Genomic DNA, 19371 nt, shown 5'->3' with positions numbered 1-19371 from the left:
GTGTAGCTTTTTTTTTGTGAATTAATTTTTGTAGTACATCATAGTCTCAAAGCTCTTGTACTGTATTAAAATTCATCCAATTTTCATCTTTAATCATTTCAGTAATAATTTGGACTGTTTAATTTATTTCATTAGATAAAAGAAACAAAAAGACCTTTTCATGAAAATAAAATATTTTCATCAGAAGCAGCAGAGAGACAAATAAAAGTATATTTTCTGGCCCTTTTCCCAGGATAACATTTATATTCCCCATTTAAATTTTCCTTTTACTCACTGTATGTGTTTACCAAAGTCTTCGAAATGATTTTCTTCCTTTGGATGCAGTAGACTCATGTTTACATGCGTCTTTCACGTTAACACATAACTATTTCTATAAAAATAGTTCTACATATTGGTATTTTAAAGGCTTCTCTTGCTTATGAACTGCAGTTGCTTAATGTTTTATAAAACATTTAACAACCAGCTCAGGGTGTACCATGCTTCCTGCCTGATGATAGCTGCAGCAGTCCCGTGACCCTTGTGAGGATAAGCGGCTACAGAAATGGATGGCTGGAAAGTACTTGGTTCTCAATATCACCATAATGACAAAACTCCAAATATAGTCACTAATAAGTCCAGGTGCTCATTATAGGTTTTATTCCAAAAAGTATGTTTGACATTTTCGTTATTTAGAGTTGAAGTGTGCTTCAATAAAAGAAAATTTAAAACAAAAGTAATTATTGATTGATTAAATTAAAATTTCATTAATAGCAATGCGGTGACACAGTGGATCAGCTGGAAAGTCTTGGCCTCACAGTTATGAGGACCCAGGTTCAATCCTAGCCCTCCCTGTGTGGAGTTTGAATGTTCTCCCCGTGCCTGCGTGGGTTCACTCCGGGCACTCCGGTTTCCTCCCACATCCCAAAAACATGCAACATTAATTGGACCCTCTAAATTGCCCCTAGGTCTGATTGTGAGTGCGGCTATTTGTCTCTGTGTGCCCTGGGATTGGCTGGCAGGCAGTTCAGGGTGAATCCTGCCTCCTGCCCGTTGAACGCTGGGAAAGGCTCTCGCACTCCCTGCGACCCTTGTGGGGATAAACGGCGAAGAAAATGGATGGATGGATAATACCAATGCGAGTCACTGATGACGTAGTGGTACAAACGCCTGACTTGGGTGCTGGTAGCGTGGGATTGATTCCTGTTCAGTGATGGTGTTGATATCTACCCTGTGACTGAGTGGCGACCAGTTCAGGTCATGGTGTGCCTTTTGCCCAACGCTCGCTGGGATGGCTTCTGGAACTCCCGTGAACCTTGTGAGGATAACTGGCTTAGAAAATGGACATGGATGCAAAAATTAAATTCACTTATTAGTTACATATAACTGGACTGTACTTAAATATGCTGTACTGCATAATTTTCAAAGCTAGGGTGCATTACGTTATGCTAAGTCCCAAGAAGAATGCTTCAAGGCATATCTCAGGCTGAGCAGGAAGCTTTGAAAAGAAGTTTGAAAGCCTACCATAGAGACATCTCGATTTATTAATATTTTATTGGCCCAAAGTTTGGCATTACGGGTATTACAGTTATTATGCCTTCCTCCACTTCCCCCTCGCTGTTTCCAGTACAGCGCACCCAAAATAGCATTCAGAAATCACTTTGGTGCCCCACGCCCATTCGAGATTTTTGACAACACTGCGTAAATGCTTCAGAGTCGAACATTTTTGGCGTGAGGCACCCTCTGCAAAACGCACTGACGCTCCCTCAGCACACGTACAATGAATGGGAAAGTTGACGGCGTCAGACGCTCTGCCAAGTGCGGTACTGCATGTTTCAACATTTTCAAAGCATTCAGTGATTCTCGCCTACCACTAAGGGGAGCTGGCGCACCACTTGTGGTACTCATAACACACTTTGAGAATGCATCTGCTCATCCATTTTCTTTTTGCATGTTGATCCTCAGATTTCCACACTCTCGGTTAAGTATGGGACAATCATTATAAGCGATATAATGTTTTTTTTTTTTCTGTGCAATACAGTATTTCCTTTTGCCTTCCAGGTAAGAAACTCATCATCACTTGGGATTTGAAATCGTCAATTGGGTTCTTAAATGCAACTGATGAAAAGACCCTTTCTTTCCATTTAACCCTTTCGGCCGGATTGTTCACCAAGTGGTTAGAAGAGAAGTTGCCGACGAGCAAGTTGGAATAACTTGGTGTCCGTGAAGGCATCACGGGCCGTGTAATCTGTCGGCAGCAGTGTTCGGTCGCAGCCAGTGTGGCAGCTGGGAATGTGAGGACGCGTCACGAGCGGCTATTTTGAGGTACCGCGGGGTCCGGAGAGCAGTCACTGGGCTGGGCTCGGCGAAAGGACTGACGCCTCCCCAGCTCGCCCCCGCAGTCAGGACGTTGTCTTCGTCGAAGTCCGGCGTGGTGGACCGACTTACTGAACCTCCAAATGGTCAGCTGACCGGTCGCGGCTGTTTTCTTTCACGACGGGACTGAAGTGGAATAAGAAATAAGAAAAAAAAAAATCCGAACCCGAAGTGTCATTGTTATTCGAGGGTCCCGCTTCTGGGTTAAATGAGCCTTTTATCCGCCACGACGGGTTCTCGCCGCACACACCAGCCATGGAGTAAAATCAGCCCGGCGTAATTGCGCACAACCTGCCGGCGATTTACCACCCCGCAGCGTGTAACTCTTAATAAATGATAGAGGATACCATGACCCTGCTGTCACTGTTAGGTCGTATAATGCGTTATTTTCTGCTCCGGCCGGAGACCCTTTTCCTGCTATGCATCAGTCTGGCGCTATGGAGTTACTTCTTCCACACGGACGAAGTGAAGACCATCGTGAAGTCGAGTCGCGACGCCGTCAAGATGGTCAAGGGGAAGGTGGCCGAAATGATGCACAACGAGCGCTTCGGCGGCTTGGACGTCCCGGACGCCGAGTTCGCCAAGACGTGGGAGTTGAAGAGCCACAACGTCGCCGTGTACTCCATCCAAGGGCGGCGAGACCACATGGAGGACCGCTACGACGTGCTCGCAGACGTCGTCAACAAGACCCACCCCTCCATATTTGGGATTTTTGACGGCCACGGCGGAGAGGTGAGTCTAGTAATGTCTTTTTGTTTTGGAGTAGACTCTCAATGATTCCTCCAGACGACCAACACCTGTTCAATCGCTTGTCTCACAATAAAGGGCCAGTTCCTTTGTTTTTACATGTGCAGCACGTAAACAAACACAAAAGCAATACAATCCCCGCTCCCCTCTCAAAAAAGATTCCAAATTTGAATTTATTTGACCTCTTCAATAAAACGAAAAAGTAAGCAACAATGTCAATGGAGGTGAAACGGTTTATTGATTAATTAACAACCAATTGCTGATTAAATTAATCAATTTGATCATCTATTTATCATTAAGAGCATTCGTTATTGTCACGGGCCATGTGATTAGTTTCCCTTAAAAGCTTGTGTAACCATATAAATGTTTCATTGCTTCATCCTGTTAGATACATACAATAAACTGATGGATAGCTGACTTGGAAATCTGAAATCAAGAATAATATTTTGCTCAGCAATTGTTCAGGTTAAAGGGTTTTGGTAACAAAAAATGTTTGCAAAATCTCAAATAAAATGATTTGGTTGGCCAGACCTCGCCCCCGGGCCTTCAGTTTGACAACCGTGATTTAGAGCCTTTGGTTACCTTAAATGTGTTCAAATGGTCTGACTTCAGACTCCCAACAGTAAATATTCTCTGATTTCTGCAGTCCTAAACATTATTTTTTAATCCAAGTAAGATGTTTGCAAACGTCTGCTTTTACTTTGGAAAACACTGATCATTTTCTGACACATTATAGACCAAAACAGTAACTAGGTCATATCCTATTATGGAGGAAATAATAGTTATTTTAGTCTATTATTTGCATTCATAGGGTGAAAAACTTGTAATCAATTGAAGCAATTTCAGAATTGTATATCAAACAAGTAGGCCTTCACCTCACATCAGTTTCCCAAGAAGTATCTTCTACGACTATAATGTCGGTAAGTACAACATCATGCCCTCGTTTGATTTTGCTCAGTTGTGATTTGGTTTTGTTAAATCATAAAACAATGTCAAATGTGGAAAAATAATCAATTAATGAACAGTAATCTGAGGAAAAATTATTTTGCTGTGAACTTTAAAGTAAAATACATTTTTACCTGATTAATATACAGAATAATAGATTCTAAAAGTATTTGGTAGCTGCAGCCTTGACACTAGTCAAAACTTGGAGAAAGTGGCTGTTTAAACATAACCCTAAATATATTTTGCTTATATTAGACATCCATAATTCAACATAAAAGCATCAACAAATATATTCCCTCTGAGATTATGTAATGATCAAAATTGTCACTGAAATAATGAATAATCAATTCAATGATTGCCTTCCACCAGACTCCTTTCTTGTCACATGTTTAAAAAAAAACAAGTGTTACATCATTCTATTGAATTGAAACCTGTAAATTGAAAATGCTCCAGGGGCCACCGTCAATCGTAGGTCCATGGAAATTCCCTCCCACCCCCACCCCCTTTACTAATGGCACCCCTTTTGGAAGCTTAATTTATTGAAACGTACAATTGATGAAAAAATTCTTACTGGCCAGAAGTTTCCCGAATCCTGAAACTTTGACACAAAGACTTGTTCTCACTATTAGGTTAAGCGATGGACGGGTTTAACAGGTCTTACTCTGTGTATCAGTCTCATTGTCGGGATTCAGTGTCCAAACAGGTTTGGGCCCCTAATTAAGCCAAAAAACCTTGTGATACACTCATTGTAGATATATATATATATTGTGTATCCCACTATTCACTTCGTACAACAACTAGACCACAACAATAATAATACACTAATCAAATACTCATTTGAATAAAATGTCTCTTTAAAAACATGAAATCAGGTAGCAAGTGAAGGACATGATGTGTATGGGAGGGGAATCTCATCATATTAACACTTAACGTTAGCTGTGCAGTTTATTCTTTTGTTATTGATTGATTTTAAGATTGTTGTCGGATTAGGCATATTTGTACTGAGCAGTGAGACCTAAGTCAAATTTCTGGAACTTCTTAACCATGACACCGCATCAAGGTGTTTTGGACAAGAAAATTGCTGGATGCAGACTACATCGTCTCCAGATTATAATTCAGGATGAGGTTCACTTAATAAATGCAGTTGTTTATATGGGTGGTCAAAAAGGCGGTGTGGGGAGGGGGGGGTGGTTTATCGATAATGAGAATTTGATGATATACTATACTAAGAAAATAAAAAGCAGTATCAATTCTTACTTCCCAGGACATTTATTGATAGCTTTATTCATACTTTGTTGCGCTTCATACATTTACTGCAAAAACATTGCACATCAAGCTGCCTATATCATTCTCCTGGTGGCAAACAAAAAAAATATATATGCGTTTCAGTTAGATTGACAGTGGTCATTCACCCACTTGTTAAGTTGCTAAACTCCTGAAAAGGTTGCTCGGAGGTGGCCCACTAATATGAGTGCGAGAGTTTGTTTTGGTCGCCACAGAGTCACAACTGAATCGTGTCCACTGATTTGGCAAATAAGGACTTTCATGCACTTCCTCCCTTCTCGGCTCCTCATATTTCCAAAGGCGATATACATCACCCTCCCTTAGTTTACCAGTCATCGCCTGTGTGCATGGTTGCATTTTGGCAGCAGAGCAAATAGCTGCCAATACATGAACATGCCTGTATTCCATACAGTGAGGTTTGCGTTACATGGTGACTGTGACAATTGAGGAGAAATACTCAGTTGAATAATGACTGCATAGACAGGGTGATTTCATTTCACCATGTCATGTGACTGGCGCTTCTCTGTCCCAACATGACCTTATCAACCAATACAACATTGCACTGTTGAAGCCACGAGCACGGGCGGCATTTTGTACTATTAATCCTGACTCAGTTTGAATAGAGTTTGGTTGATGTTGAATGAAAACATTGCTAAAATAGGCAAGAGAAGCCCCAGATGATAGCTGCTATTTTAAGTATAATTCAATGTTAGAGTCTAAGTTGTGACTGCTGACAGCTTTTGACCAAAAGTGGTCATATACTGTTTTTTTCCCAAGAGCTTGTTGCAGTTCCTTTTTAAAGATTGTGACCTATCGTGTGGTTTGGTATTCTAGGGAAATGCAGCAAATATTGGCGCTACAGTACATTGTGTGTTTATTCCTGTAGGCGAGAGGCTGCTTTATTACTGCTTGTCCCAGAGCAAAAACACTACTTTCAACCCCACAGACCCTTTTTTTCCAAACACATAAACTGCGTACACATTGCAGCTTTTGGATGAAACCCTATTTTTTTTTCCTGCCAGTAGGCAGGGAACGAGAGGGATGCTGCACCACCTTAAGTTGCTTAAATTTCGCTCCACATCGTCTTAAATTTAATTCAAATTAGCCAATATGATATCAAAACATTGGGACGCAAACCAAAGACTTCCTGTTGCCTGACAATTTACCATCAACAAGCCTAATACACATATTTAAAAAAAAAAATCATAGTAATATCTAAAGTGGAATCTTAACCTTTGAACATAATTAATTCAGGGTGCCGGTGGGCCTCCGAACTGTTTAGATTTCCCACAGGAAATAATGGAAATTAATCAACAAACCTTTACTAAATGTACAAGGGATGTTTAAGCTAACATATTGGCTGCAACATTTTATCCATATACTTACACAATGTTATACACCACTCTGTTTAAATAAGTTGTCCTGATGGTAGCAAGATGAGAAGGACACTCCGTAAAAGACAGAGAATGTACAAGTTCTACGATCTGTCACACAAGGTACAGTAACTTAGGGAGCTAATTTAACATTAATATCGCTAATTAGCTAGTTATTTAGCTAGTTGTAATGCCCCTGCCAGATCGTCGCAGCAATCAAGAAGCTAGACAAACAGACAAGCTAACGGGACATTCAATTAACAGACAGCCAACTATACACTCTCATTTTCTGGTGCACGCGTCACTTACCAGGCCAGGCTCGGCCTTTTAAAGGCAAACAGAACACTATTTAATGTTTTATATATATATATATATATATATATATATATATATATATATACACACACACACACACACACAAGATGAGGATGCTGAGGTTCTCGCCCCAGAGTGAGCATATTGGATAGGATTAGAAATGAGCTCATTAGAGGGACAGCCAAAGTTGGATCTTTTGGAGGAAAAAGTTATAGAGAGCAGACTTCGATGGTTTGGAGTTGTCCATTGGAGGGATAGTGAGTATATTTGAAGAAGGATGATTTGGATGCATATGCCAGGCAAAAGATCTTGAGGAAGACCAAAGAGAAGGTTGATGGATGTCGTGAGGTGAAGAAGACATGAAGGTAGTTGGTGTTAGAGAGGAAGATGCTGGAGTTAAGCTTACATCAAAAAAGATGACTCAAAGTGACGACCACTAACGGGACAAGTCAAAAGGAAAAAATATATATAAACACACACACACACACACACAGACACCCATGCATATAAAAATAGTGTGCGGTGGGCCTCATATAACTTGGAGCTGAAGCTGAGCAATGGTTCGCCTTGCCAGAGATCTGAGTGTTCTGCAAGGAGACTGTCCTTAAGTTTACCTTTGCTTTATATTCAGTCTGAATGGCCATTTTATTTTCAACTTTATTATTAATTTCTGGAATTGTAAAATATATGGGGCTTGAGGGAGCACTTGAAGTAGTCATGCGGCACAGTTCACCTTCTATGCAACTTCACAGTGGCCATTTTATAGTGAGCGAGGCTGGTGTTGAATATTAATACAGCAATCTGAATGTTTTTTTTTTTTTTTTTTTTAAATGTGGAGCTTTGTTTAGCACCCAAGGCTTGGAGCACTGTGGGGTTATGTAGTTTAAAATACTAAGTTGTTTGTGTTCAACCTGCACTGGCCCTGAGTGGGGGCGGATGAAAGGAAGCTTGACATGTGGCTAAACGGTATTACAGGATTAGAGAGAGCACACAAATGGTGCTTCTAGTGAATACTAAAGACGACAATGTGTGTGTTTGAGGTTCTATATGTATGCTTTCATGTGTTGAAAGGTAATGTGTCAAATGGCCAGTGAAAACATCTGAAAATGAAAGTCTATCTGATTGACTGACTGGGGGGAAGAGAAATCCGTGTTCACCCAAGCCCATTTGGATTGCCCCCTCTAGGGTTGATGCACCACCACCTCGTCTGCCACCCCCTTCACGGCCCTTTGCACCCCACTGAGTAAAAGATGAATTCATGTGGTAGGATGTGGTTGGATGTTTGGAGGGGCCATAGCGCAGAATGGGAACCTCACTTCCTTCAGATGACTCATCAATATAAGAAAAGTATCGCAGTGACTTGAATAAGTATTTATACTGTAGTCTGATTGCTGGTCTGGAAATAGTAATATGTAAAATTACTCGTTACCACAAGAAAATATTTGAGTAATGCCTTAGTGGTGTCAATATTGAGAGGACACCCTCGGAGTGCTTGAGAGATGAGGCAAAGGTGTGTGGTTTTTTTTCTCAATAAAACATTATTTTGTATAAGTGCATGTGAATATTGTCATTCATCCAGATCATTTAATTCTTAGGGCATTGACCCAATCGCAAGTGGACTGTTCTGTTAGTCTTAAATAATCTTTTCCCTCTCATCCGCCCTCATTCTATATACTGTGCTGTACTTTAAAAAAAAAAAAAATGTAATCATTCAAATTTGGCAGGATTGTTAACACTTCTCTGTGATGTGTTGAATTTAGATAATGTATTTATGTTCACGTTATAGGAACTCAAATTTTATTTTTTCCACGTTGAACTGAACAACCAAATCCTCTATTACATTAAAATAAGTTACATTTATAGTTCAGTGGTTATCAACATTTTTTTCCCATTTGTCTACAGAAAAACGTGTAGTTAATCATTTAGATTTGTTAAACTTTTTATGCATACTTACTCTTTAAACAATTTTGGTCTGCCCGTCTTTCAACCAAGTAAGAATTGGTACAGGGAATCAATTCAATCAACTTTGGCTTATCGCACGCTATAACTACGCTTAACTATGCTAATCAAATTTGATTTATCACTGTCTCACGTTTACTAAATTATGAGATTGGAGCAACAAGCATCAGTGAACACTATCTTCGAATTGGACATGAGTTTGTCTAATGAGGCCCACCACATTGTATTATCCTCCTCTACAGATTTCAAGTCTCTTGTGGCAAAAGTTGACAGTCGACAGAGTTTCATATATTCCTCGATATTAAATGAAGTGGAAAGTGGAGTGCAAGTAGGAGGTCATGCACCACTGGAAAATGCTAGCGTAGAAGACTCCAGAGGGTTGAGAGCTCCACAAAAAAACAAAAATAAATAAAAAATAAATAAAAAAAACCACTTGTGGCCTCCCATTAATTTGTCTTTGGTGTCGAACCGCAGCAGCGACTGAGGAAAAAAAACGCCAAACAAATGGATGGAGGGCTTGCAGCCTGTCGTGCAATTTAGCTTTGGAGTAAACATAACTAATGTCCTCTTTTCCACTGTCAGCATTTTTGTAATAAAAAGAAACATATTTGCGTTCAGCAGTCATACTCTCTCAATTCTCATGTGTTCTTAAAGATAAGCACATTCATTAGGTATGCAAGACATGGGATTTGCATTACATATATATATAGTGAAATGGTTTTTACATTTGCAAAGCTCCCTTGTGTCAAGCTTGTGTTCGGGTTTGACCACGGGTAATCTTCCATTTGACTCTAGTTGGAATTGGTTTGGTGTTTAATAAAGATGGACATTTTGTTACAATGCCCATACTTGTTAAGGGAAAAATACTGTAAGTATGTAAAAAGTTTTAAAATGTGATTGCTGTTGCGTGGAGTGCCCTAGTTTTGAAATGTTTGCTTGCAATGTTCCCTTGTGTGAAGCGTGTGTTTGGATCTGATTGTGGGTAATCTCCCCTTGGAACCAGTTGGAATTGGTTTGGTGTTTAACGAGCATTTGATTACATTTCCTTGATTGACAAAAGGGAATAGTTGTGTCTGGACTGAAGCCTGTGTGCATGTACCTCAACTCCCCTGGCTGACATTTTGTTCTTTAGACTCCAAGCTAGTTGAAACTAAACGCACAGCACTCGATGGGCCTGGCAGCGCCTTGCATGGCAGCAGCCGCTCAATGGAACCCTAACCCATGTGGGTTTGAATGGGTGAATGTGAGGCTTTGAAAAGTGTTTTGGGCACTGTGTGAAGATTATTTGATCCACTGTGTGAGTATTAAATTAGCAGGTAGTTTGCATTTCTATTTTGGACTATGTATTAGGGCTACACCATACTTTGTATGAGTATCGCCATCACGATGTACGGTATGTATGCGTATTAGTCACATCGCAGTGTCTGCTGCAATGTTGGTGTACTGCAATATACATTGAATGAGCTCTAATATTAAAAGTGACCACCAGATGGACCTGATTGGCTCAAAAGAGGAAAAGAAAAACATAAACCTGCTCCATTTCCTGTTTCGCTTTTCAGAAGGAAACCAGACAGGAATGTGTGTGTGTGTGTGTGTGTGTGGTGTGTGTGTGTGTGTGTGTGTGTGTGTGTGTGTGTGTGTGTGTGTGGAGAGGGGGGTGTTCAGGGACATTGCGTAAATTGCATTGAATGTTTTCTGTGGTAATACAAAAGTACATAATTGTAAATATGAATTACTAGGAAAATTATTTGTATCAGAATGCTTCAGTTAAAACACTATACAATCATATAATATGGAATGAATTTAGTTTTGTATTATAAAAATACATTAATCATTTTGTCAATGTAGTCAGCCAGAGGTACAAGAACTACAAAGTTATCAATAACCTTTTTCACCATTATTCTCTTTGTACTGTGTTGCGTGTTTTTCTTCACACATTAGGGACAAAATTCTTTTTTCTTGCTTTAATTCCTCATTTAAAAAACATTAAAGCAACAATTTTTTCCCAATGTTTTTGAGATTATCGTCAAAGCTAAACCTGGCTACTACTGTGGAGTGAATGTGTGGCAACAATCGGGTAATTAAATGCCAATATTTTGAGGGTAATAGCCCATCAACAACATATAGAATGAAGAAGAAAAAAAAAGAAGGATCAACTAGTTTGTTTTAGGTCCAGTGAACATATTTCAAATTCCATCAACCCCTAGTGAAAACCCTAGTGAAATTACATCACGATGCAATCAATCAACATTTCAAATCCACACAATCCATCCATTATTTTACCCAACCCTCGTGTTGAAGGTAGGCTTTGGGAATGGAACCATTCAGAACAGGACCTCTTCAATCCCCACTACATGTACAGCGTCCACTTTCTCCCACAGTCAATCCACGGTAGCCGAATCCTCTGTGTGAGCGACCGCTTCCACAATTAACGGCTTTTTTGTGTAAGTGTGATTGGGGAAACAGATGAGTCAGCTGTGCGTTTGCTCGCTGTCTTGGCACAGGCGGGCACCGGGTGAAGAATGTTGGCTAAGAGCTGCTAGCAAGTGGCAGCTGTTCGGTGTTAGCCACATTGGTGTGATTGTGTTTGTAGAGGGAGAGCAGGACATCTGTCGAGGTCACTGTTTGTAGCTCTTCCTTGTCTTTTCCGGCCAGATGGGACCTTGGTTAGAGCAGGTGCATCTCGGGTATTAGCACGCAGCCACACACTCTTACAAATATGCTCTCAATCAACCATCATTTGAAGTCATGTCTGTTAAATATAAGAGTCCCACTGGTGAAGCAGGTCTGCCGCTCACATGTGCCGTACTCCCTCTCACGCTTTGACCGATCCAAATGGAAGGAATGCAGCAGATACAAATGTTTGATGTTTGCACATGGGTTCTATTCACTGAGCAACCCTTGACCTGAGGAGAAAACATTTAAGTATAACCAGCAGCTGGCCCGACCCGGAGCCACGTTGTATCACAGGATAAAAGAGGGGCTCAGATAATCCAAACTTCATTATTTTGTGATAAGCATATGTCAAAGTAAGAGAAGTATTTGTGTGTGGAAGCACATATTTGTTTAAAAAAAAATTCCCATTAATTTTTTCCTTTTTATATTTTGAGTTGAGATGAAAATCGAATGCCAGTCTTACAGTTGAAAATGTGGAAATGGCAAAAAACGTTAGGCCCTTTGGTTGTTCAGCTGTATTTGATTCAGAAGCATCTTTTATTGTTACGCCATCAAGTATTTCTTATTTTGGTTTGACGTAATTTGTATGTACTACACTAGTCACAGTTGTGGTGCAGTTAAGTAATTTTCTTGAGCAACACAATAGCAGTAGCTCACCATTGTTAGTTTATTTGTAAAATCATTTCCTCCATTTTCACTGGTAGCTTTCACTAATAACTATATGGAAGTCTCCTATACATTATTATTAGTATATGTGGCACTAATTGTGCATCAAAATTTAAAGTGCATTATGATGCTTCGAGTTCCCACAACGCTTGACATATTACAGAAGATTGTATGAGGAAAAGCAATAAATCAGTGGGAGAATATACAGCACACCAGATTTGAAAGGGAACGCCCACGTTTTAGAGTTCCTCAACCCACAGCACCGATCTGGAATGAAGGTCCATAAATGACACGCTTAAATCGGTGGGAGAATCTGCACAGATAGAAAGAGCACAGCTACGCATGTTTTCCCTCTCACGCACAAGGAAGAATAAGGGCCTTAGTGCATCGAATCAACAAAAAGACCACAATATCCATCAATTCATCCATTTTCTGAGCCGTTTATCCTCATGAGGGTCACGGGAGTGCTGGAGCCTATCCCAGCTGTCATCAGGCAGGAGGCAGGGTGCATCCTGAACTAGTTGCCAACCAATCGCAGGGCACATGAAGACCAACAACAGTCACACTCACAATCAGACCTATGGGATGTGGGAGGTAACCGGAGTGCCCGGAGAAAACCCACACAGACACAAGGAGAACATGCAAACCCCACCCAGGCACGGGCCGAATTTCAACCCCAGTCCTTAGAAGTGTGAAGCCGGGGCTCTATTTTACCATACACACTGTCATGAAAGGTTTGGAGACAAAAATACATCCATCCCAACCAAACACTGAGTCTTCAGGGAGTTTCACTGAAGCAATCTGCTGTTTACACATATAAAAAAAACTGTGAGCCTTTAAGCAGTAAACAAAGAAGGTTGAATGATTAAAATGGCAAATTGAGAGTTATTAACCAGACTGAAGACTTACACAGTCATCATTGCAATAAATATACAGTAAACCTGTGATGGGATTTAAAGCTGATTGCAATCTGCGAAAGCTTGACTTTTTTTTTTTTCATTTTTATTTAAAGTCCAGAAGAGAGGCCCCGTAGCTCAGTGGTTAGAGCACTGGTTTGGTAAACCAGGGGTTGTGGGTTCGTATCCCACTGGGGCCTCCACTCCCTGAGAAGGGTTGCGTCAGGAAGGGCATCTGGTGTAAAAATTGTGCCGAACATATATGTGCGTTCATCTGAGATGACACGCTGTGGCGACCCCGAAAGGGACAAGCCGAAAGTACCACCACCATTTAAAGTCCAGAAGCATCTCAACAGTGGCTTAAATACATGACAAAGTGAATGTGTCCAAGTCAAAGACAGACCATCACTTGTTGATCTCCATGATGGTTACCTAGTGACGTGGTCGCCTCAGTACATTGCTTCCTAGTATTTTTGTGTTTTTCGGTCCTCTCTGGACACAAGAGATGACTTGATAACCATCAGAGAGTCTTCCCTCTCTACGGAGCGGAGAGGCGAAGACGCCGCCGGGGGACGCAAGGCGCAGGCTAGACTAATATACGGACGCTATTGCATCGTATCCAAGTTTCTGTGAGGTGAACTTTTCAAAAGGGTGCATTTTGCCTAGCAATTAACCAGGTCAAAAGATGATGGAGTCCACATGGATCTTCACTTCATCCTTTAAGACCTCGACAGCGTGGTGATCTATGCGAGGATCTTGCTCGTGGACTTCGACTCTGTGTTCAACACTATAATCCCTGAACTTCTCTCCCTCAAGCTTCTCCAGATCAGCGTCTCTCCTTCCACCTGCCACTGGATTGAAAACTTCCTGACTGCAGGACACAGCAGGTGAGGCTGGGGGATACCACCTCATCCACATGCACCCCAAGTTTGTATCCCTTCTCTGCTGCTCTTGTCGGTCTACACGAATGACTGCATCTCAACACACTTATGAAGTTCTCAGATGACACCACAGTCATCAGGCTCATCCAAGATGGTGACGAGTTTGCGTATCAACAGGAAGTGGAGAGGTTGGAGATTTGGTGTGGCCAACACAACCTGGAGATGAACGCAATAAAGACTGTCGAGATGATTGTAAACTTCAGGATGCATCCTTCACCATAGCCCCCCATCATGCTGTCCAACTGTGAACCATCGAGACTTTCAAGTTCCTGGGAATAACAGTCTCACAGGACCTGAAGTGGGAGAAAAACATCAACTCCTCAAAAAAGCAAAGAAAATAATATATTTCTTGTGCCTACTGAGGAAGGATGGCCTGCCACAAGAGCTGCTGAAACAGTTCTACACACCGGTCATTGAATTAGCACTGTGTACCTCCATTACTGTCACAAAAAAGGACAAACTCGACTGCAACAGACAATTAAAACTGCTAAATGGACTGCCGGCAACATCCTACCCACCCTTGAGGACTTGCATGCCACCCAACTAGGACAAGAGCGGGCAGGATATTATCGGATGCTCCAAATCCTGGCCACCAGCACCTTCCTTCGGGTAGGTGCTAGCGAAGAACGCAAACCAAAACTTGCAGGCATTTTAACAGCTTCTCCCCTCTTGCAATTCAATTCTTGAACAGCTAACTTACAATTCCCATGCAACATGCTGCCACTTATATGCCTTGGGTTTGTTGTTACATCCTGCTGACCCAGTTAGTATTATATACAATGGACAATTGCACAACTAGTCCCTTTAAACTGCATACACTCCTTGAAGTCTTGACACCCTTTGCACAATGGTTATTGTACTGGACTATTGCTCTAATGGGCATTCTAACTGCTCTAAATGCAAGAATATTCTGCATCCTTTGCATAACTTTGAACAAGTTAAAAAAAAAAGTTTCCCGTCAACTAACTGTCCGTCTACTGTTTTTTGTTCTAAACGTATGTCGTACTCGGGTGTCTCCAACTACCGGAGATTAATTCCTTCTGTGTTGTTTCCATACTTGGCCAATAAAAATAATTCTGATTCTGTTGCAAGAGTGTATTGTCTGAGGCAAGCAGCACGCTTGTAGCCCTCATTAAGAAAATCAAAAATGGGACGCTGACGCATTCCAAACCGTGTGACGTCACCACTCCTTTCAACTCTTCTTGTATCCAAGCAGAGTTATTGAATGGTAGCCAAATATTTCTAATGCTGGACTTTTTTTTTCTGTGCATGTTTTTCATATGGATCCATATTTTATGTTCTACACTGCATTTCCTTCTCCTATAGATAAAATTAGTGTAAAATTGATTCATTGAGGAACTTTATTTTAAACACTAGTTATAGTATATAACTACAGTCAAATTGTGCTTTCAACACTTGTATGTTAGAATACCTTAGGAGTTCAAGAAAATTCTAAGGAGGATACATATTGGCCCACATCTTTGAAATGTTTTCAATACTCATATATTAATAAACACCAGGTTTATATATGTGTGGCTATTTTAGTAAATTGACTTTTGATGGCTTGGAGTGGATGGTATGTAGATAAGTGCAGTCAGTAATTGATTAGTGTAGTGCAGAGGAAGCTTGTGCACTCAAGCTAACGCTAGACTCAAAAGATCCTTGCTCCCTGCTGAAAAGTATCTGTAAAGTGAGGCTAAAAGGAGTTCAAGTGACAGTGGGACATATCAGATTAACGGTAATCCCACTGGGGATTTTGAGACTATATATTACTGCATTGGTCCAATTCCCTTTTCCTTTTTCCTGTTCAAATTGTTTTCCTCTCTTTCCCAAATCATTTTTCTTTTTCCTTTTTGTACTACACTATTTTAGTGTGACTTCTGTTCTCTGCGGTGTGTATGTTCTCGCAAACTAGAGATGTATGATTTCCTTTCCTGATTTACTGATTTTATCCCGAAGCAGGAATGGGAATAGGGGTAAAATCCACTGGTTACATCTCGATTCTACACCATCAGGATTTTTGTGGATGATTAGCAAGTTCAAAAGCAAAAACGATAACTGATCACTGATCTGATCACAATATGGAGCAATGAGTCAATTTCTATTACCTGTTCATTCACTGTATATGCTTGTGTACATAATTATTAAATAGTTACAATAAAGTATCTTTGTTCATCTATTTATAACAGTGAGGGATAGCGACAGACTGAGCAATCGTCTTCTATTAGATGACAGTATTTACATACAGCAATTAATGCAACTACATTTTGTGACATTTTGTTCATTAGTGTGCCGTGAGATTTTTTTTTTTTTTATCCATCCATCCATCTATCCATTTTCTTCACCGGTTATACTCACGACAGTCGCAGGGAGTGCCGGAGCCTATCCCAGCTGTCAACGGGCAGGGGGCGGGGTACACCCTGAAATGGTTGCCAGCCAAACGCAAGGCACATCGAGATAAACAGTCACACCCACAATCACACCTAGGGGGAATTTAGAGTATTCAATTAATGTTGCATGTTTTTGGAATGTGGGAGGAAACCAGAGTGCCCGGAGGAAACCCACGCAGGCAAGGTGAGAACATACAAACTCCACAAAGGCAGGTCTGGGATTGAACCCCGGACCTCAGAACTGTGAGGCCAACGCCTAGCCTAGTATAGGACTAGCGTGCTAGGCTATGTAACATTTTGTTGACGGTTTGCAGGCTGTATCCTATTAAAAGTACAGTACATGAGCTTACCTCAAGCAAGCCTTACACGAACTCCACTCCTGTCCTGAGCACAGTTTTTTTTTTTTTTTTCTCTCCGATTTCTTCTTACAATACAGTTGACGCAATGCACTCATGTTGCTATCCCTACCTGGTCAGGCTGTATGGGTGTAGGCTCAGCCACCAAGCGCTCATTATTAATCCCCACCTCCAAGCCTGGTCCAGATGGGGCCCCGGTGACCAGGTGAGGGAAAATGGTGTCCATTCATCATAGTCATCATAAGGGGTCTTTTGAGCCATGCTTTGTCTTGTGCCTCACTTCGGACCTCTTTGCCATGGGTGACCTCACCAGTGGCGTAAAGCCCGGGACAACCTTAAACCTAAGGACACACAAACCTCTCCACCACAATAAGGTGATGGCTCACAGAAGGGCTGGTGACAGCAGCAAACAGTAACATTCAATAAAAAGAAATACAAAAAGCGTGATTAAAATAAATCACATGAGAATGAAAAGGGAAAAAAATCAACGTTGAGTAAGATGTATTGCACTTTTTTTATTGTACAGAAAATACTGCACCGAAAAGACACAAAAGTGTGCGTGTGTGTTGTATAGTTACATCAAAGCAGTTAGACTTATTTATGATGGGATGTGTGACTTGTAGTAGCACTTCCTCCTTTACCTCGGGGGTAAAAGTCCAGCATTTAAGGAAGTGCTCAGCCACAGTGCAACGCAGCGGGTAGGAGGTGTTGTCTATGATTGATGTAAACTTGGACAACATCCCTTTCTGCCACCTCTTTGCCGGAGTGCTGTTGGCAGCTCAGCACGGAATTACCTTCCTTAACCACTCGGTTAAGTCTCTTCCTGTCTTCGCCGTGTTGCTTCCCCGTCTGCACGGAATGAGATAAAACAATGCAGAGCCACAACAGTGTCATGAAAGCTCCTGATAAAGGTTCTCATTATGTTGAAGAACTTCAGGTTCTTGAGCAGATTGAACAGATTCTGCCACTTATTGTACATAGCATTTTTGTCCAGTCCAATGTATTATTCAGGTGAACCTTGGTACATAAATTAGTCCACTGTCTCAATGTCCAAGCCCTGGATGTTCACCAGTGTTTTTCAAGGTTTCCTACACAAATCAGTCACAATCTCTTGGGTCTTTGTGATGGTAATGGTCACCCCAGTCCACAAAAAGTTGACATTTTGTTTTTCCAACTATGAAAGTATGTCCATTGTCTACAGATTGCAGTGTTACCTTCTGTAACAAACTCCACTTTGTGTGTGAAAACAGGGTTAAAAAAAAAAAAAAAGCAAATATTTACTGTTATTACGTGGTTGAACTGTGCACATAACAGAAACATCACAGAGAATTATTAAACTCACCAGTGATTGCAGTATGTTAGGCTGGGTTTTTTCCTCGTGATATAAAAATCCGACCACTTGAAAAACACTAATCCAAATGTTATTAACATAAAATATTATCCTACCGAGCTTTGGTTCAAGGACCTGGATAGCGAATGCAACGCGGAAGAAAAAGAAGTTTCAGCCGCTGTTTGTAGGAGGAGAGTAGTGTGGTGGATGATAATTTATTTGACAAGGATAAAATCATGCAGTGATGCTTTGCTCTTAAAGGCCCTGTATTTTCCCAAAATTGTCTAGTATTTGGGATGTAATATTTTCTCGATCGTGCCTCACTAAATGTGAAATATAAATTGAAATAGTGTTCGCGTTCCTGCATTTTTCTTCTGAGAGGCTTGAAATCAGGTCATCCAAATTTCTCTAGTATTATCTATGTGACTGAGAAGGTCTCCTTCTTCCCTTTCAGCTCCCAAGCCAGCGGTTTCAACATAACAAACACATGGACTCTCACAAGCGGGTCTTCTATACGGAGGCAGCCAATCAGATGAAAGGGGGCGTTCTTGGCCTAGTATGCACAAAGCGGATACAAAACCTGGTCAAACGCACGTAGCTATAATGGACCTGGACACACAAAGTTGTTGTTTGTTTTTTTAATGAAATTGACAGTTTTATAGTAAATCCATGTTTGAGAGGTCTAAACAGCTGAAATATAAGACCTTTAAAGATACTCCTGACCTCCATAGCACCTTCTAACAGTGTAATGGAGCAGAATCAACTTTAACTGTAAGAGGTGAGGCTGAAGGTTTAGAGTGGAGAGTTCAGTTGTCTCTGATGGTCCAGTTGAGGCCTTTTTTCTGCTCCCCCCCCCTCTCAGAAGGCTGTCAGACTGCAAGCCAGGGCACCTACGCTTTCCTCCCCTGAAAGAACATGACATACTTTTCCACCTCTTTGCTGTGTTTTAAATCATCTCCCTCACACAGACACACACGGGCCTGTGTCTCTGTTGACCTTTCTTCACAGCGACTTTTTGCTTCCTCTGCCTCTTTATTCCTCCAGTAGTCCTGCACTCCTTAGCTCTTCTTCAAAACGACTTTTTTCCCCCTCTTTCTGATACCCCACTGAGCCGAAAGCTAACCCCATCCAAGATATGTGC

At 41.1% G+C, this 19371-nt stretch overlaps 1 protein-coding gene across 2 annotated transcripts in view; it reads left to right on the top strand.

Annotated features, from left to right (window-relative positions):
- The first annotated feature begins 1502 nt into the window (after positions 1-1502).
- ppm1lb (protein phosphatase, Mg2+/Mn2+ dependent, 1Lb) overlaps positions 1503-19371 on the top strand; it is a 50239-nt gene continuing 32370 nt past the window's right edge. Inside the window, exon 1 of one of the 2 annotated variants that reach the window (XM_061827686.1) lies at positions 1503-3084. In XM_061827686.1, coding sequence (XP_061683670.1) covers positions 2686-3084 — 399 coding nt within the window. In that variant the 5' untranslated portion in view covers positions 1503-2685. The remainder of the gene's footprint in view (positions 3085-19371) is intronic. The other variant, XM_061827688.1, reaches the window with a different exon arrangement.

Source organism: Syngnathoides biaculeatus, chromosome 8, assembly GCF_019802595.1.
Source record: "Syngnathoides biaculeatus isolate LvHL_M chromosome 8, ASM1980259v1, whole genome shotgun sequence".
Taxonomy (NCBI): domain Eukaryota; kingdom Metazoa; phylum Chordata; class Actinopteri; order Syngnathiformes; family Syngnathidae; genus Syngnathoides; species Syngnathoides biaculeatus.
The sequence above is the reverse complement of the archived record's forward strand: the minus strand, read 5'-3'. Positions and strand labels throughout refer to the sequence as shown.